Genomic DNA, 18,288 nt, shown 5'->3' on the forward strand with positions numbered 1-18,288 from the left:
CTGGAGATTGAGGTGACTCACCCGAAGAGGACCCCAAAAATCTGGAGTGTCCAGGCAAAAACCAGAGACCTGGTAACCCTAACACATTCCCCTTTCATACTGATTTGCTCTAATCAACAGAAATGACATCTGTTGTGTGGGAAGGACTGAGGAGTGTGGTGACAACAACAGGGAACAAGCAAGCAAACAAAAGTAGTAAAAGGAGGTAGGGGAGAACTTGGGGAATCTCTCTCTTTCTCTCTGTTCCACGGCCTCCATTTTGTTTGTTAAGGCTCTTATTCTCAATCCAGTAGCAAAAAGGGGAGAAGGAAGATGTGTGGTTTTGTTCCAGCACAAAGCTAGGAGGAGGAGGGAAAGAGAATTTGGGGAATGGGGAGAAAGTGTGTGTGGTGCAGCCAACACCAGATGTTAGAATCAGGAATTTCCATGCTTAAGTTTCCTCCTAAAACTCATATGTTCTGCCCAAATACAGTTACTCTGAGTCTTACAACCATAACAACCAAGAAGGGAAACTCAGGAAAGGAAGTTCCTTGCCCATGTATGTGTACAGGAAATAATAGATCTAGCTGAAAGGCAACACATAGAGATCTGCATTGTTGGAATGCATCAGTAAGGGAAAGGAGTCAAAACAAAATAAGAGACTGAAAGGGTATTACTCATTTTTACTTCACAGAAGCAGTGGCAGTTTTTCAGTTCATCTTTGGAAAGAATGATACCTGCTGCAGTACATTTTTATGCAGTGGGTATTCATTAATTTTTTTTAAAAAAGTATGATTTCTTAATTTTAAAATGAATAAACGGGTACGAGAGAGCACCCATCTTGAAAATAGTAATTTGCAGAAGACAAGGTAGCAAGTATAAGATTATGCTGATCCAGCAAGCTGCAACTGCAAAAAAATAAAAAAACCCAATTCCATATTAAGATTTATTAGAACAGGGATCCAAAATAAAAGCACCAGTTTTGTAATGTCCTTAAACAAATCTGTGATGTGTACCCAGCACATGCCTGGTGCTACACAAGATATTAAAATGCAGACATTACAACAGGAATGCTCGCATCAGGTGCATGACCCAAGCCAATCTCAAAAAGAATACTGAAGAGCTGGAAAAGTGTAGAAAAGAGCAGCCAAAATGATTAGGGGTCTGGGATACCTTCCCCACAAGGAGAAAGCTAGAGCAGGGGCAGGCAACATGCAGATCACAGTTAGCTAATCTTTTTTGGGTTGAGGGCTGCAGTGACCCACAGATAACCCTCTGGGGACTGCATGTCAACATGGGCATCGTCAAAGCCAACATTTCTTACCCATATGCCTCATTAAATACACTGAGCCACCCCTTTCCCCAATAGCTCTTATTTCCACCCTTTTCTCTTGTTATTAATTTGCATCCCATTCTAAATACCATATTAATTTCCGCTCAATTTCCCCATTTCAAATATCTTAATTTTCACCCCATTCCAAAATCTTTATTAATTGCCACCTCTTTTCCCCCTTATTCCCATATTAATTTACTGATGCCCTTTCCACTCTCCAAATTTATTTAGAAATCACTGCTCATTGAACTAAAAGCAACCACAATCTATCCCTTATTAAAATAGCTTATAAATCCCTTATTAAAATAGCTTATAAGATCAATTTCATCTATTACAAGCTAGTGTTTCCCTCACAAATGGCTTTAGCTCGTTTCATTGCCTCCAAATAACAGGCACACTACTCATTTTCTGAAGACCTTTAACAAAGAAACCCATCTGTGAAAAGGGCAAAATAGCAAAAACACACATAATATGCTAGCCACAGTGACTTCTTACCTTCTAGGTGATCCATCGTCATGTGGCTGGATAATCACCACCTTTACAGTTACAGAAGTGCGTAGCAGGTCAATCATTTGTTCATGCGTCAGGGTTGCTACAGCTACTTTACAAATCTCCACTAGGCGACTGCCTTGACGTAGGCCAGCTTTCCAGGCAAAACCAAATGGCTCCACATCTGCAACAATCCCTTCAAAGTTAACATGGAATCCAAGCTGTCCCAAGCCATTTCTCCTTAGGGTCATTTCTGTTGTTTCACAGCCTCTAGTCACTATCTAAAGAAATATCAAATTAGTGAGAATACAGCATAAAAGGCTACAGATATAAGAATTCCAGAAACTGAACCATGTGGGGGACAGGGAGGATCTCTCTCTCTCTCTCTCTCTCTCTCTCCTCTCTCTGCGTAATGGAAATTTGAGGAGAGATAGAAAAAATTAAATTTCTTATCAAATGTGGACTTGCTCTACTATTTTAAGAACATGAAATGTAATATTTATAATTCGGAACAAAAATTGAATTGATACGTTTCAGATTAGAACAATTATAAACATCCCAATGTCATGACAGAGTTGCAACTACTGTACCTTAAAAGCAGAGCTTGGAAAAGTTACTTTTTTAAACTACAACTCCCATCAGCCCCAGCCAGCATGGCCACTGGATTGGGCTGATGGGAGTTGTAGTTCAAAAAAGTAACTTTTCCAAGCTCTGCTTAAAAGTGTAATCTAATGCATAACTACTCAGAAATAAGTCCCACTTTTTCCTAGGTAAGTGTAGAACTACAAACTCCCTACCCTTAAATATTAGACTGGCGCTATCTATGTTATCTTTTTGGCACCTATTGAAGAGTTTCCTCTTTCAACAAGCCTTTTAAGTTGAGACCTTTTCCCAGTCTGCTTCTGTGCTGGAATTGCTTTTCAATGTTTTTAAACCTTTTTTAAAAAACAATGTGTTTTAACTTTTTTTAAGATGTCTTCAAAGCTTTTAAAAAAATGTTTTTAAAGTTGTTTTGTTGTAATGAGTTTTAAAGTCTATTTTTTATGATGTTTTAAAGTGTTTTTAGTGCTTTTGTTTGCCACCCTGGGCTCCTGCTGGGAGGAAGGGCGGGATATAAATCAAATAATAAATAAATAAATAAATAAGCTAAGTTTCCAGCTCGAAAACAACTTGAAAATACCTGAAGTTTTCCAATATTAAGACCTAAAGTAATTACTTGTTCAGTAATCCAGTCAGACACAGTATCATTTCTGTCATCAGTAATATTACTATCTTTGAAACTTGAGACTAAAATTTTGTGACAGTGTAAGTTAGCTGTAGCAATATTATTTTATACACACTGCTTTAACTAGTATTTTACATTCTGAAAGATACAATTTCATATACGATTTTTTCAATTTATCCCAAATGTTTAGTATTCTATTTCTGGTCTTGCATGTACACCTACTCCTATTATTTCACACACCCATTTCCTCCCCATAACTTTCCATTTTTTTTTACCAAGTCTTCACATGTTTTTTATGTCTCTTACAAACATTTCCCAACATAAAACCAATGTCACCTTACAACTGAGTTTCAGTGTGTCAAAATAAAATATCACACAGGACGAAATTACAATGTACCATTTGTAATTGAGTAATATGGGCCATCATCAGGAGATTTGGGCTGCGGTGCCACCAATATGTGGATGACACTCAGCTCTATCTCTCGTTCAAGTCCTCACCAGAGTTGGCTGTGGACACCATTTCCAAGTGCCTGGAATCCGTAAGTGGATGGATGGGAAGGAATAGGCTGAAACTAAATCCCAACAAGACCGAGATGTTGCTCGTGGGAGATGGGCAGGTTGGGGGATATAGACCTGGTGTTCAATGGGGTAAAATTACCCCTAAAAGACCAGGTCCACAGTCTCGGGGTCATTCTTGACTCCCAGCTGTCCATGGAGGCTCAGGTCTCGGCAGTGAGCCGGGCAGCTTGGTATCAATTGCATCTGATAAGGAGACTGCAACCCTACCTTCCTGCCCATCTGCTCCCACGGGTGATACATGCCCTGGTCTCCTCCCGCTTAGACTACTGTAATGCACTCTACGTGGGGTTACCCTTGAAAACGGTCCGGAAATTACAACTGATACAGAATGCGGTGGCACGCTTGATTAAGAACAGCCGTCGTCATGATCATATCACTCCGGTGTTAGTAGATCTACACTGGCTACCAGTTGTTTACCGGGCCCAATTCAAGGTGTTGGTGTTGACCTTTAAAGCCCCATACGGTTTCGGCCCAGTTTATCTGAAGGAGCGCCTCCAGCATCACCAATTATGCTGCCTGACGAGATCAGCCACACAAGACCTTCTCTCGGTCCCACCAGTTAAGATAGCGAGGCTGGTGCGGACCAGAAAGAGGGCATTTTCGATTGTGGCCCCCACTCTCTGGAATTCCCTTCCTTTTGACTTTCGCCATGCCCCTTCCTTGATAGGCTTCCGCCGGGCCTTGAAGACCTGGCTGTTCAGGCAGGCCTACGGGATCTCTGGGGTGGGTTGCTTTTAATACTGGTATATTAATTATTGTTTGTGCTTTTCATTGGTTTTTTACTGTATTTTATCATGTAAATGTACGTCGCCTAGAGTGGCCATTAATTTGGCCAGATAGGCGACTCAAAAATAAAATTTTATTTATTATTATTATATGAGAGCATTGGTCAGGGATCTGATTACTTTTGCAAGGAACTGTGTATGGCAGGACCCAAAGTTCCTGTGAGCAGAACTCTGCTTAAAAGACATTCCCATACGAGGAGGAAGGGCGAGAGACAATTTTTGCTGATACCTACTGCCTCGTACAACCTTCTGTTCCCCTGAAAAGCTACTTTGGAGATTTGTGAGCCCTTTTAGGAGGTGCTATAGGGCTGAAGAGGAATTGGCAAAATTTGCTTATCACCAGTATAGCCCCTTCAGTGAATTGAATGAGATCTTCTGTTCATGGAAGGGCGTATTGTGGATTCAAATGCATATGACATGCTTACAACAAAAAATGAGATTTTCGTCCAGCTCTGTGACTTGTGCATTGTAGACATTGGGAAACGAGCCTAATATTTGTATAGTATCTCCCCATTACTACAGAGTGTACCTTGGGGTGCATTCAATGTAGCATTTGTAGCAACGTAGCAAGCATTTTACTTGCCCAACAGAACATAAGTCCCCTCTCCTCCACTTGCGAGCTATTCAGGGGATTCTCTTGACCCTCTGGAGCGGATTTGGGAAGGGGTGGGGCACATGGAGGGAGGAGAGGGGGGAAGTCCCATTGTGCTGGCTTCGGTTAGTGCAATGGGTTAGCTGAATACAGTCCCTTGTGCTTCATTTTTTTTCATGTTTACCATGGATTTCACAAAATGGATCAAAATTGTGCAAATTACAATATTAATGTAGGACAGGTGTAAGGAACCCTTGTAGTTTAGAAAAAGCTGGAGAGAAAATTCCCATTATCCCTGGAGATTGACCATACTTGTTGCCCTGATGGGAGTTTTAGTTTAGCTACATCTAGAGGGCCAAAGGTTCCCATACTGATGTAGGATATCATGATTTGTGCTCACCATTACCGAGAGATGTTGCTCCATTAAAAAATACCACTTTGTATTCTCTGCAAAGGCAATAACTGCCTTCGGTGTACACTTGCGAGCATTCCTACTTTCTACTTCTGGCTGCAAGTACATGCACTGTGTCCAAGTTTCCCTGGGAGATTTTGATAGTGGTAGCAGCAACAACACCAGGGACTGCACTGTTTAGGAGGTGGCTGCAGCAAGCAGAGTATACTCATAAACATTGTATTTGGATCACATCCACAGAAGTTGGCTTTGCAATATGTAATTTCTAGCTAATTTTAGTTCTCATTTTATCAGATTGCAAGACTATGACTAGTAATTTATATTTTGGATGCAACTGTCTAATATAAAATACACAGACTACAAAATTTATTTTATGATATTAAGGTCAAAGTCAATCTGGAACAGAACAGTGTTGTTTCAATGTTATATCAATAGTCACATAGTTCCATTTTCACTTTATCAGTCACAAGTCTGGATTGATTTCAACTAAAATTTGACAGGTTAAATCCCCTAAATGAAGCAGTTATCTGCCTAGACAAAAAAAGAGTGGAAAGAAGAGTTATTATAGTTTTGTTAAAAAACAACAACCTTGTAATAAAACTATTATTAAATGGTGAGGATGCTGAGAATTATCTGTTACAGATACTGTGGTAAATACAGCTGCCCGGTTTCCAATTTAAGCCTGTAATATAGAAGTACCCTTGAACTGATCAGCTAAATTCTTCATTGTTCAAATTCTATAGTGAATATCATTTTTATTCATCTCTTTGTATCTTGAAAAATACAAACAATATAAACATCTGAAGATGGAAAGCGCTAAAAAGAAACCATACTTACTTCAAGTCTTTGAACCATTTCTCTGATGTCATCAGCACAGTTATCAAGTGCTGAAAGAAGAACACATTCTCCTCTTTCATAAAAAACTTTAACACTCATTAATCCAGATGTCCATCCAATAACATCTCTGCAGGAACAGTTGAACACAACATTTTTTGATTCCTTTTCGATCAATACGATAAATTCATTTGAGATACCAAGAAGACATTCAATGTCAAGAGACTGACCAAAGTCTCGTGCTATCACATTCCATATCACTGCTCCAACACTGAATAAGTGGGCATCCTTTCTTGGTTTAACTCTCTCTTTCTTCTTTGCCCCCAGTGTAATAAAACTAAACTTGACTGAAGTGTCTACTGTAGTGGTAGTAACAAAGTTTTCTGCTAGATCTTTCAAGTACTCTTGGCGTGTTCTGGTGGCCATGGCTCGAAATTTTTCTGACTTGTGTGCTGCATTCTCTGCATTAATAACTTTGGCCAAAAGGAAGTCCCGGAAAACTGCTGATTTAGGGAAAGTCACTCCTTTTGGTATTGGTGGCCCAAAAGGTGGTACATCTTTTGATCTTGAAACTCCAACACTAGAGAGTGAAGAGAAGATTGGGGAGGTGGGGAAGAATTGTTATTATAGTATCAATGTTTTGTAACTTATTTTAACTGAAAAGTTATTTGTTTATATATAAGATATGCACGGGTGCATGCACATACAGAAGACAAGAAAATCTTATGCAATAAATGACCTCAATACTCTTCAATAGCAAAAATGCTCAGTGACTATATGCAGAATGTGAAGAACTATCCCTTACTTAACAGTTTTTGCTAGCAAATATAAAATATGCTGCATCAGCAAATTAAGTGTTCACACAATGCAAATGTTATTTTACCAGCACATCATAAAGGGGCATGTTATAGACTCACATACATCAGCACCAAATATATAGAACTGGGTACTGATGTATAAATAAATGAACAATTTGTGATGCCACATGCCTAGAATGCACTCCTATGCAGTGCTGATTTACACCATTACTTCCTCACACTAGTGGACTGATGGAATGAACACATAAGCAAAGCTTTTGATTCATTATGGGACAGCTTAATGACAGTGCGTGAAGTACCCCACCATTCACTACTGCTTTTGTAATTCTGACATCTCCCCAGACATCTCTCTGAGTTTCTATGCATATATAATGAATCTGCGTGCTAAAAATAGGGTTGAGCTGCTATAAGCTGCCCTGGGCTCCTTTGGGAGGCAGGGAGGGATATAAATTGAACAAATAAAATACCAACACTACTAACACACACTATTAATGTTCCTTTTCCTTGCAGAGTCCAGACATTTAAATAAAGAGAAATGACTAGATTCTATTGGTACCATACAAATTATTGTTACTGTATCTAACAAGTTTCTGTAGTCTTACTAATATTTTTAATGCACCGTAATCTTGGGTTTTAGGCTACAATCCAACACTCTGCCTCCCATCAGTGGGGTTTTGTGAGACAGTGAATCTACCACATTCACTCCGACTGCTCACTGCAGTCAGAGGTGGGGAGGACAGAATGACCGAGCCAATTCTGTTGCTCAACAGCAGAGAGAATGGCTCAGGATCCAGTGGATCCCAGTCCAGTTCAGCCCCACTTTCTCCCTTGTACTACCCCCATTTTGTTGGAAGTGGGGCAACAGCAACTCCTGTTTGGGTTCTTTTGTTTGTATTGTAAGATAGAATTAGGGTCCTCCAGCTGACTAGGCTTGCCTACCTTTACCTGTGCTCTTCTCTACCTAACTTTCTTCCATTGTAAACTGATGTGCTCAGAGAAGCTGACTTGCCCCTCCTTCCTTTGTCTTCTTCGACTGTCCGAGGAGAGAGGAAACATCTGTGTCTTTGCTCTCTCTCCTGAGCCATGAGGGCAATACCCAAGTGCGGGCGCTGCGCCTCCAACTTAGTTAGTTAGTTAGAACTAGGTATGCCTTTACTATCTACTATGTATTTCTATAAATAAAGTAGTTTTTCTTATTTTACTAAGTCTTAAGTCTCAGTGATCTAAATGCAGGGTAAAAGCCTGCTACTTAGGTAAATACACACACTGGCACACACGCAGCTCAGACCACTGAGGATTTCTGCATATTTCTTCCTTTTTTTGTATATAATGTTTTATTGATTTTTCCAAATAAAATTTACAATGTGATGTAACAGAAGTTTTTGTTGTTTCTTCTAAGAGGGTAATACACACATTGTAGGTAAGTGAGAACATACATCTTTTACACAAATGTCAACTTCAATATAACTAATTACAAACCCCTCAAACAAACCCCCTCCCCCCCAAACCAGGTGGCATTACTTAAAGAATAAGGGGATGGGGGAAAGGGGGGAACAGAAAGGAGGAAAAAGGGGAGAGAACAATGGTGGATGAAGCAGGCGAACAAAATAAACATTTCTACATTTGTTTAGCATTAGCCTCTACAAATTTTAGCATAATAAGAGGGTGGATTTTGATTGTGCTCTTTATTGTTGACATATTGAATAAAAGAAAACCATATTGAGGTAAATTTGTCAGTTTTAGAAATAGCATGGGCAGCCCTTAGTTTGTATGTTAATTTTTCCATAAAGGCAATGAACCAGATCTTGTGGTACCAATATTGTATTGTCATGCCTTTTAGGTCTATCCAATGTTTTGCTATTGTTTGACAGGCCGCCATAAGTAGATGTCCAATTAATGGTTTGTTCCTCTCATCCACATCTACAATAGTGAGGAGATTAAGGAGTGCCACCTGCAGAGTCCTGCCCATGGGCCGAGGCACAGTCAATTGGATTTCTTCAAATACCAGATTCCAAAATGACTGGGCCCGAGGGCAGGACCACCACATGTGAAAACACATACCCCGCTCTCCGCACCCCTCCAACAAAGTCCAGACATCGCTGGATTTATTCAGGACAACTACACTGGAGTGACATACCATCTATGCACCAATTGTAGCATATGTTCAAGTAGTTGGTTGGAGGCTGATTTTATTATAGGTTTTTGCCAGTAAGTACGCCACGTCCCCTCATCTATGAAAATATTACAGTCATTCTCCCATTGCATCTTGAGACTGGATAAGTTGGAGCTTTCAAGTGATAGCAGCATTGAGTATATTGGAGAAACAATGCCTCTCTCACCATTATTTGCAGCTACGATCAGTTGTTCAAAAGCTTTTAATTGGCAATAGTCCTGTTCTTTAATTTGTGACCTTGATTAAAAAAAATCATGCATCTGACACCATTGGATCCCAGAAAAATTCATGTCACCCAGGGTATCTCTAAAAGATTGTTCTGTTATTAGCTGGTTAGTGAAAAAGTCTTGAATAGGGAACAGTCCCCTCAACCTCCATTCCTGCCAGGCTATATATCTATTTTTATTGTAAAAATCGGGATGGAAGAAGAGTGGAGTCAAAGGGGAATTTAAATCAACCAGAGTTTTTTCACGCTACTTCCAGCACTTAATTAATGTGGCTGTAAACAAAGTTTCCTATCATGCGTTGTAATATTGTTTTAGTAATTTTTCAAAGAACTAATGTGTTCAAAGGTATGCCATCCACCAATACATTCTCAATTTGGACCCATCGTTTTCTAGTGCTGTCCAGTATCAGGAAAATAGAATGGTAGAGTTGATTGGCTTTATAATATAATTTTAGGTTGGGCACCCCAAACGCTCCTGCCTTTACCTGTCGGTATATTAACTTTTTCCTGATTCTGGGCCTCTTGGATTTAAATACAAAGAATTCCCACTCTTTTTGCCGTATTTTAAACTGTTTGTCAGAAATCCATATTGGGAGTGCATGAAAAAGGAAGGTGAGTTGGAGAAGTGCGTTCATTTTAAGTGCTGCTATTCTTGCTGTTAAAGAGAAATTTAGTTTGCTCCATCTTTTCATGTCCACTTTAATCGACATCTAAATAGGTCTGAAATTTGCTTGAAATAGTTTGTTAAAGTTCTTATTTATCTGTATTCCCAGATAACATACTAGTTTTGGACAGAGATTTATACCTAAAAATTCTCCAAATATTTTTTTATCTGCAGGCGGTAAATGAAAACATAACGCCTCTGATTTTGGGAAATTGACTGTCAATCCCTGAGCAAACTGATCAAGTTCTTTTTTAGTGTGAGAGGCTGCTTTTAAAAGGTTTTGGTAAAATCACTATCTTGGAAGATCTCCAGGTTTCCGGAAAGGCGTCACCAGCAAATATTCCATTAAATAAACGCACCAACCTTGGAGTGAGAAGCTCCTTATGATTATAAAACTCATTGGTGTACCCATTTGGGCCTGGACATTTATTGGTTTTTAAGTTGCTTATGATTTTATCAATGTCTTCAGACTGAATAGGGGTTATCAGTGCCACTCTCTCATCTTCTGTTAGAGCTGCCATTTGCACATTCGATGAATAGTTCTGGATTGCCCTCATTGAGCTGCCTCTATCCTTACACAGTACGCTATAAAAATTAGTAAATTCTCTGTTAATTGCCTTAGCTTCCCATATTAGTCCCCCATCTTTTTTTTTTGTAGTTTGTGTCCCACCTTTTTGGGTTTTTTTCTTGATCCAATTTGCCAATAGTCTAGAGCCTTTATTTCTATATTCATAAAAATGTTGCTTCACATATAGCAGGCTTACCATTGTTTTGTTTACCTCTAGTAAATCCAATTCCTGTCTTTTTATTTCCATGGAGCATAGTATTTTTCTAGATCCTGTTCTCCCACATTCAGCTGTCAATATTTCCAACTCTCTTGCTATAGCGTCTGTCTGTAACCTGCTTATTTTTTTAATGTTTGGTAATTCTTTTATACAGATGCCGCACACCACCGCCTTCATGGCCTCCCATTGGGTAGTAATAGAGGTGTCTGGGGTTTCATTTTCTGTGAAATAATTTTTTAAGTGTCTTTTACAGCATTTGCGCTGCCTGGGATGGTAAGGAGGATTGGGCTAAACCTCCAAACTGGGGAGTTTTGTTGAGTGCTCAGGTTAGAAAAAGATGCTATGACAGGGGCATTATCAGTGATTCTAATAGTCCCTACAGTGGAGCTTGCCACCCATGTCAGTAATGTCTCTGATATCAGGATACTATCCAGGAGTGTCTCAGTTTGATGGGTCGTCGGAAAAAAAGTGAAACTATGGTCCCCTGGGTGCACTTCCACCCGAACTTCTTTTAGTCCAAATTTATGCAGCATTTGTAGAATTTGTAGTTTTTTCTTTAATGTATATTATGTTTGCCTTTCTGTTGTTATGTGCCTTCAAGTCAATTACAACTTATGGTGACCCTATGAATCAGCGACCTCCAATAGCATCTGTCATTAAGCACCCTGTTCAGATCTTGCAAGTTCAGGTCTGTGGTTTCCTTTATGGAATCAGTCCATCTCTTGCTTGGCCTTCCTCTTTTTCTACTTCCTTCTGTTTTTCCCAGCATTATTGTCTTTTCTAGTGAATCAGGTCTTCTCCTTATGTGTCCAAAGTATGATAACCTCAGTTTCATCATTTTAGCTTCTGACAGTTCTTCTTTAACTTGTTCTAACACCCAATTATTTGTCTTTTTTGCAGTCCATGGTATGCGCAAAGCTCTCCTCCAGCGCATTTCAAATTAGTTTTTTTGCAGTTTGGACTTAACAAGCAATTCCGGATCTAGCCCTTTTACATTTAGATTTAGGTCTCCCCCAAGAATAAAGTCCCCTTTCCCAATTTTCTTTTGTCTCCGAAATGCTGTAGTTAAGAAGTTTAATTGTCTTGAGTTTGGAGCATATAATGTGCCTAGTATTATTGGATGGGAACCCTCTAATGCCTTTCTGGATCTTTATTTTTTTTTTTGCACTTCAAAAGGGAAATTCATGGACATCGGCAGAGCCAACTGCTATATATTGCTTGTCAAAAGAGCGTTTCAGAGGTACAGGGTGAGTGAATTTCTTGTAAGAAGGTAATATCAGGGGCCGTGCCTTTTATATAATGAGTTATTCTATGCCTCTTTATGTTGTCACCTAGTCCCTTCACATTGAAGGTTAGAATTTTTACATTAGTCATGGCATCTTTGGGGGGGAGATTTTGCCTTCTTATCCCCCTTCTTCCCTGTTGTTCTCCCCTCCCCCCTCTGCTCCCTTAACATCCACTATATACAACCACCAATTTAACTTGGAATACATCAAGTCCCTGAGCGGCGCCATTAGTGGCCTGACCTTGTGGACTCGATTGAATACACTGTCCACGTCTATTCAAAAGTGCATAGATCCAGGGCTTAAGCCCTTGTGATAAACACAATTGTTTTGGGGGGAAAGGCCGAAACGTAAAAAAGAATATGGAAAGGAAAAGACTGCTGCAAAGAGCCGTCATCTCCTCTGTTTTGCCTTCTCCCCCGATGGAACATGAGGTAAAAAAGAAAAAAGTATTGGGGACACATGGAAAGGAATAAGGAAGGAGGGGAGAAGAAAGAGCTATCATTCCCCCCTCCCTCCCCATGCGCCCCCCTCCTCTTAATATTAGAAGCAACCAAGATTAATATACTGGTGACTTGTGTGCTATTTCTCAAACAACATTGTTTTGGAGGTTTAAACGTTGGAGAATTTGCCGGAAGTATGTGAGTATTGATGTGCAGTCTCTTCATCTTGCACTGGAGGGACTTGGTGTGAGAGATCGAGCTTCTGCATGGATATTCGCTGCTGATTCTGTAGGAATGCGTTTGTGAGGGTGAAGATTTTTCTTGCTGCTTTCCTAGCGCCCATTGTGTCTGTGTTGCTTGTCATTTTTGTCAGCTTCTAGTTCTTCCTTTTGGATCCCTTCGGGGTGTTCTGTGTTGCATGCCGTCAGGAGGGATAGAGCCTCCTTCATGGGGCTTGCTGTTAGCAGCCCTTTGTTCTTGGGGACAATCAATCGAAATGGGAATCCCCAGCGATACCTGATTCCTGCCTTCTGCAAGAGGGTGGTGACTGGATTAAAATTTCTTCGCTTTTGCAGGGTATCAGGGCATAAAACTTGTAATGCCATAACAGGCTTGCAACAAACTGCAAATCTTTAATCTTCCTCAGGGCTCGCATTAATTCTTCTTTCTTTGTGAACCTTGTGAAGCAAGCAATAATATCCCGTGGGGGTGCTTCATCACTGGGTTTTGCAGCTAGTGCCAGGTGAGCTCGTTCAAAGTCTATCGATATTTCTAGGCCCAGGAGTACAGAATTTAACCACGCTGCCAAAAAGGCGGCCATTGACGCAGTGTTCTTCAACCCCTTCTTTAATCCCACAAAAATGAATATGCAATCTACGTACCCGATTCTCGATGTCCTCCAGCTTATTTTTTATAACCTTATTCTCATATTGGAGTAGCAATAGTTCCTCTGAATTAGTTAGGCTCAGATCCAGTGCTTCTGATGATGATTGCACTACATCATCCAAAAGTGCAGCGAGGTTTGTCAGCTTAACCTCCAAGCGCTGAAAATAGGCATCCCAGGTACTTGCTATGTCCAGTTTACAAGACTGAAATTGCTTAGCTAGCTCTTCCTTCCATGAAGCAGCCGCAAAATTCGCATCCGCAGGTGCTGTTTTAGAACTTTTCTGAGAACTGGGAGCCATCTTGTCCAGTAGCTGTTGCTTTGCTGTGCTCGGGCCTTCTGTGTTTTGCAATTTAAAATAGTCCTCCAAATTGCCTTCTTTTCCTTTAAATATGCCGGGGAGCATTCCCTCCTCGAAATAGCTTTTTATTAGTGAGTAAGACAATGTCCCCATTTAATATTAGGGAGGCTTTTCCATCTGGAGGGAACAGAGGAGTGAAGTTATGCAGCCATTTTGCAGCTCCACTGGCCACGCCCCCCTGCATATATGTATTTCCATAACACATTTGGGGGCTTGCTGCTGAGCCCCGCTGGTGGGGATACTGCCAGCAGGCTTCCCACCCACACATTAATTGGATGGAATGGAGGGGTCAGCACCCTGGTAGCTGATGGGAGGCCAGTTGAGCTGAGAAAGCCAAGCAGGAAGAGGTCTCTATTCTGTCCTTATATCCCCCACCTCAGTCAGGTGTAAGGTTTTTTTTAATTGCTCTGTTAATATACCTTTGTTCTGAATTTTTTCTTGTACCTACCCAGAATTTTTTTTAATGAAAGGCAATATATGCATTTGTATAATTAAACAAAAATGTTTTGTGAATGGCACAGTGACATGGAAAATGCTAAATTGCAAAAAAGAGGAAGAAAAAAAAACAAAACTCCAGCAATTTTCAATGAAAGCCCAAGAAGCAAAGACAATTTGCAAACCTGTACTCACCTATAGCACACATTTTCAGTGCAAGGGTTGTGGACTTTAACAATGACAAAGACATGCTGAAAATGAGAACGGATATTTTTTGGAGTAAAAGGAAGTGCTCCAGGCTCTTGGAAGACAATGGTAACAATGTCATTTCCTATGTGCCTTTTCCTTAAAAGCTAGATGCAATAAAATAAAATAAAATAAAATAAAAAGTTAACATTGTGACTATAATTAATTTCCTTTACAACCACTAGAAAAATGTTAAAAATGGCAATCATATAAAAAACCTATTCCTTGATCCACAACGTCCTTATAAAGTTATAATTGGAGGAGACAGTGCTGAATTAGAGATTATAAAGACAACACTGAGCCAAAGTATGTTTTACAGGTCTTGCCCATACCATTTGAAATCCACAGTTCTTTCTTAAAAAAGTAGTTGCGGTTTAAACCACCCACAGATCGATTACTGTTCTTTTATACCAGTGTATACTGCATTTTGTGTCCCTTCATTATATGAAGGGAATAAACTCTTTCCAAATAAATGCATAATTATGTAATAAGCACCTGGATAACAACTTTGAAATGTTAATCTATCACTTCAGACATCTTTGGCATTTGCACTGGATCCCAAAGAAACTTAAGGGGTTCTAAATTGCATGGAAAGCCTGGCATGAACATCTATTTTATTGGTACAATTTGAAGTATGATTAACTTCATATGATGGTTTCTATATCATCATAATTGGTCAGAATGGTTCCAAATATCATCGACATACCAAATCTGTAAGATGTGTAAGACCTTCCTTTTCTCTTTATTCAGCTAAGGCTTCCTTCAATATTCTGGACATCTACTTGGGAAAAGGTCCCATTCAAAACAATGGGATGCACATCTGAGTACAATGGTCTGTTATCTCTACCTACTTCTAAGAAACTGATTTGCCAATTATTAAAACTATTTTAGTTTTTACACATCTATGAAGCGATTCTTTTCATTCTCCCATATTCCAACTTCAGCCAAACTCTCACTAACCAACGATTCTAGCTATTATCCGAAAACAATCCTAAACTCATTACAAAGAACGAAATGACTTTTATAGGTCCCCTAATAAGCCTAAAAATATGTTTGTGGAAGTTCTTATTCTTTTTACAGATATGCCAAGAACTAGGGTTACTTCTTTTATCTGTACACATATTAACTTACAGACTGTTACACTTTTAGCAGTATTCTCATTTGCGAATGACTCTTTTATTCAAACATTAAATAAATAAATGTGGACTATTATACAGTTTTGGATTTTGGTTTAATTATTTTAAAGCTTCAATCCAGTGGCTCCTTGCACAAACAAAAACCTTGGTGGAACTGGAGTACCTGCAGAGTTCTGAACTCCATATGTTTAACAAATTTCATTTATAAAGCATATTTGTGTCAAACGTACAGTATATTGACTAGTACAGGCAAAGACAGAGTTAACCTTACAAAAAATGTAAATCATAATCTCACTTAAGCCAATGGCAAAAGCCTATCCATTAATTTCAAATATTTCAAGAATGCAACCACTTGTTATGTGCCTTCAAGTCGATTATGACTTATGGCAACCCTATGTACCAGTGACCCCCAATAGCATCTGTCATAAACCACCCTGCAGATCTTGTAAGTTCAGGTCTGTGGTTTCCTTTATGGAATCAATCCATCTTATTTGACTTTCCTCTTTTTCTACTCCCTTCTGTTTTTCCTAGCATTACTGTCCTTTCTAGTGAATCATGTCTTCTCATTATGTGTCCAAAGTATGATAACCTCAGTTTCATCATTTTAGCTTCTAGTAATAGTTGTGGTTTAATTTGTTCTAACACCCAATTATTTGTCTTTTTCATAGTCCATGGTATGCGAAAAGCTCTCTTCCAACACCACATTTCAAATGAGTTTTTTCTATTATCCACTTTTTCCACTGTCCAACTTTCACATGCAGAAGTAGAGAATGGGAAAACCACGGCCCTGAATGATCCTGACTTTAGTGTTCAGTGATACATCTTTGCATTTGAGGGCCTTTTCTAGTTCTCCCATAGCTGCCCTCCCCAGTCCTAGCCATCTTCTGATTTCTTGACTATTGTCTCCATTTGGGTTAATGACTTGTGCCAAGGTATTGATGATCCTTGACAAGTTCAATGTCCTCGTTGTCAACTTTAAAATCACTTTAGTCTTGACGTTCAGCTGTAGTCCTGCTTTTGTGCTTTCCTCTTTAACTTTCATCAGCATTCGTTTCAAATCATTACTAGTTTCTGCTACTAGTATGGTATCGTCTGCATATCTTAAATTATTGATATTTCTCCCTCCACTTTTCACACCTCCATCATCTTGGTCCAATCCCGCTTTTCATACAATATGTTCTGTGTACAGATTAAACAAATAGGATGATAAAATACACCTGTCTCACACCCTTTTCGATTGGGAACCAATCGGTTTCTCCATATTTTGTCCTTACAGTAGCCTACTGTCCAGAGTGTAGGTTGCGCATCAGGACAACCAGATGCTGTGGCACCTCCATTTCTTTTAAAGCATTCCATTGTTTTTCATGATCCACACAATCAAAGGCTTTGCTGTAATCTATAAAGACAGGGCGATTTCCTTCTGAAATTCCTTGGTCTGTTCCATTATTCAACGTATGTTTGCAATATGATCTCTGGTGCCTCTTCCCTTTCTAAATCCAGCTTGGACATCTGGCATTTCTCGCTGCATATATGGTAAGAGCCTTTGTTGTAGAATCTTGAGCATTATTTTACTTGCATGGGATATTAAGGCAATAGTTTGATAATTACTGCATTCCCTGGGATCTCCTTTCTTTGGAATTGGGATGTATATTGCAACCACTAATGTTCTGATTCTTTGACATTTTAGCCATCCTTAATGCTTTAAGATATTCGAAACTAGAATAGAATACTTAGGTTTGTTTCTGTTTTGATTCAAACTTTCTTTTGTTTATTATAAATTTTGTATCTGGCAATTCCATTTAAAAATGTTCAAGGTGGCTAGCAAAATAGAAATAGTTTTTTTAAAAGGAGAGAGAAGGGATTGCCAATATTCAGTGGTACAGATACTGGAGAGTTAAACACACACACACACACCGAAGAAACTGCATCTAGCCACCTAATTTGTAATAATGTACACTGAAAAGATGCAACTATATGTGATTCCATTTTTCCATAGTGTAGATTTTGGTACTCTAATCACTTACCATTTTGCTAATCTCTTATGCAAACAGAAAATATAACGTTATATAGCAAATACAATTAATGTCTGAGAATGTACTATTTTAATCCTCTAATAATATGCAATGTTCAAGGTAAAATCAAAAATCACAATTTCTATTTAGGATTCATAACAAGCATTCAACAGAAGAAGTACATTCAACTTATAACTTCTCAGCCAAGAATCAACATCATTCCATAAACCTGACTTAAGGAGACATACCTGTTGCCTATTACTGGGCATATATGGAAGCATAGTTGACACATGAAACATTATTTCATAATCTTTGTAGGTAGTATAAAGGGAGTGAGTTCCAGTGGAATCAGCTGAAAATAAATTCCACAAGTGGATTAATGAAGACAATATAGAAATTCAAGCATAATAAGAACATACTCTTTTTTCCCTCCACCCCCAGCAGAACTAGCAAATATTTAATATTAAGTCTAATAACTCCAACTCACTTTAGAAACCCTTCTCAAGCCATATATCCTGATTGTAACTGAACATTCAACTGATCTCTTGTGCCAAGTAAAAATTACCCACCATTAAATAGGTGAAGCCCAACCACC

At 39.1% G+C, this 18,288-nt stretch overlaps 1 protein-coding gene across 6 annotated transcripts in view; it reads right to left on the reverse strand.

The window, feature by feature from the left end:
• Window positions 1-18,288, reverse strand: part of SIPA1L2 (signal induced proliferation associated 1 like 2) — a 140,121-nt gene that overhangs the window by 71,312 nt on the left and 50,521 nt on the right. For all 6 annotated transcript variants that reach the window (XM_061624502.1, XM_061624496.1, XM_061624497.1 and 3 more), the window contains exons 6-9: window positions 17,942-18,045; window positions 14,495-14,652; window positions 6,232-6,808; window positions 1,808-2,082 (exon numbers count right to left, since the gene is read on the reverse strand). In XM_061624502.1, the coding sequence (XP_061480486.1) occupies window positions 1,808-2,082; window positions 6,232-6,808; window positions 14,495-14,652; window positions 17,942-18,045 (1,114 nt within the window). The remainder of the gene's footprint in view (window positions 1-1,807; window positions 2,083-6,231; window positions 6,809-14,494; window positions 14,653-17,941; window positions 18,046-18,288) is intronic.

The sequence above is a fragment of the Rhineura floridana genome, chromosome 4, assembly GCF_030035675.1.
Source record: "Rhineura floridana isolate rRhiFlo1 chromosome 4, rRhiFlo1.hap2, whole genome shotgun sequence".
NCBI lineage: Eukaryota > Metazoa > Chordata > Lepidosauria > Squamata > Rhineuridae > Rhineura > Rhineura floridana.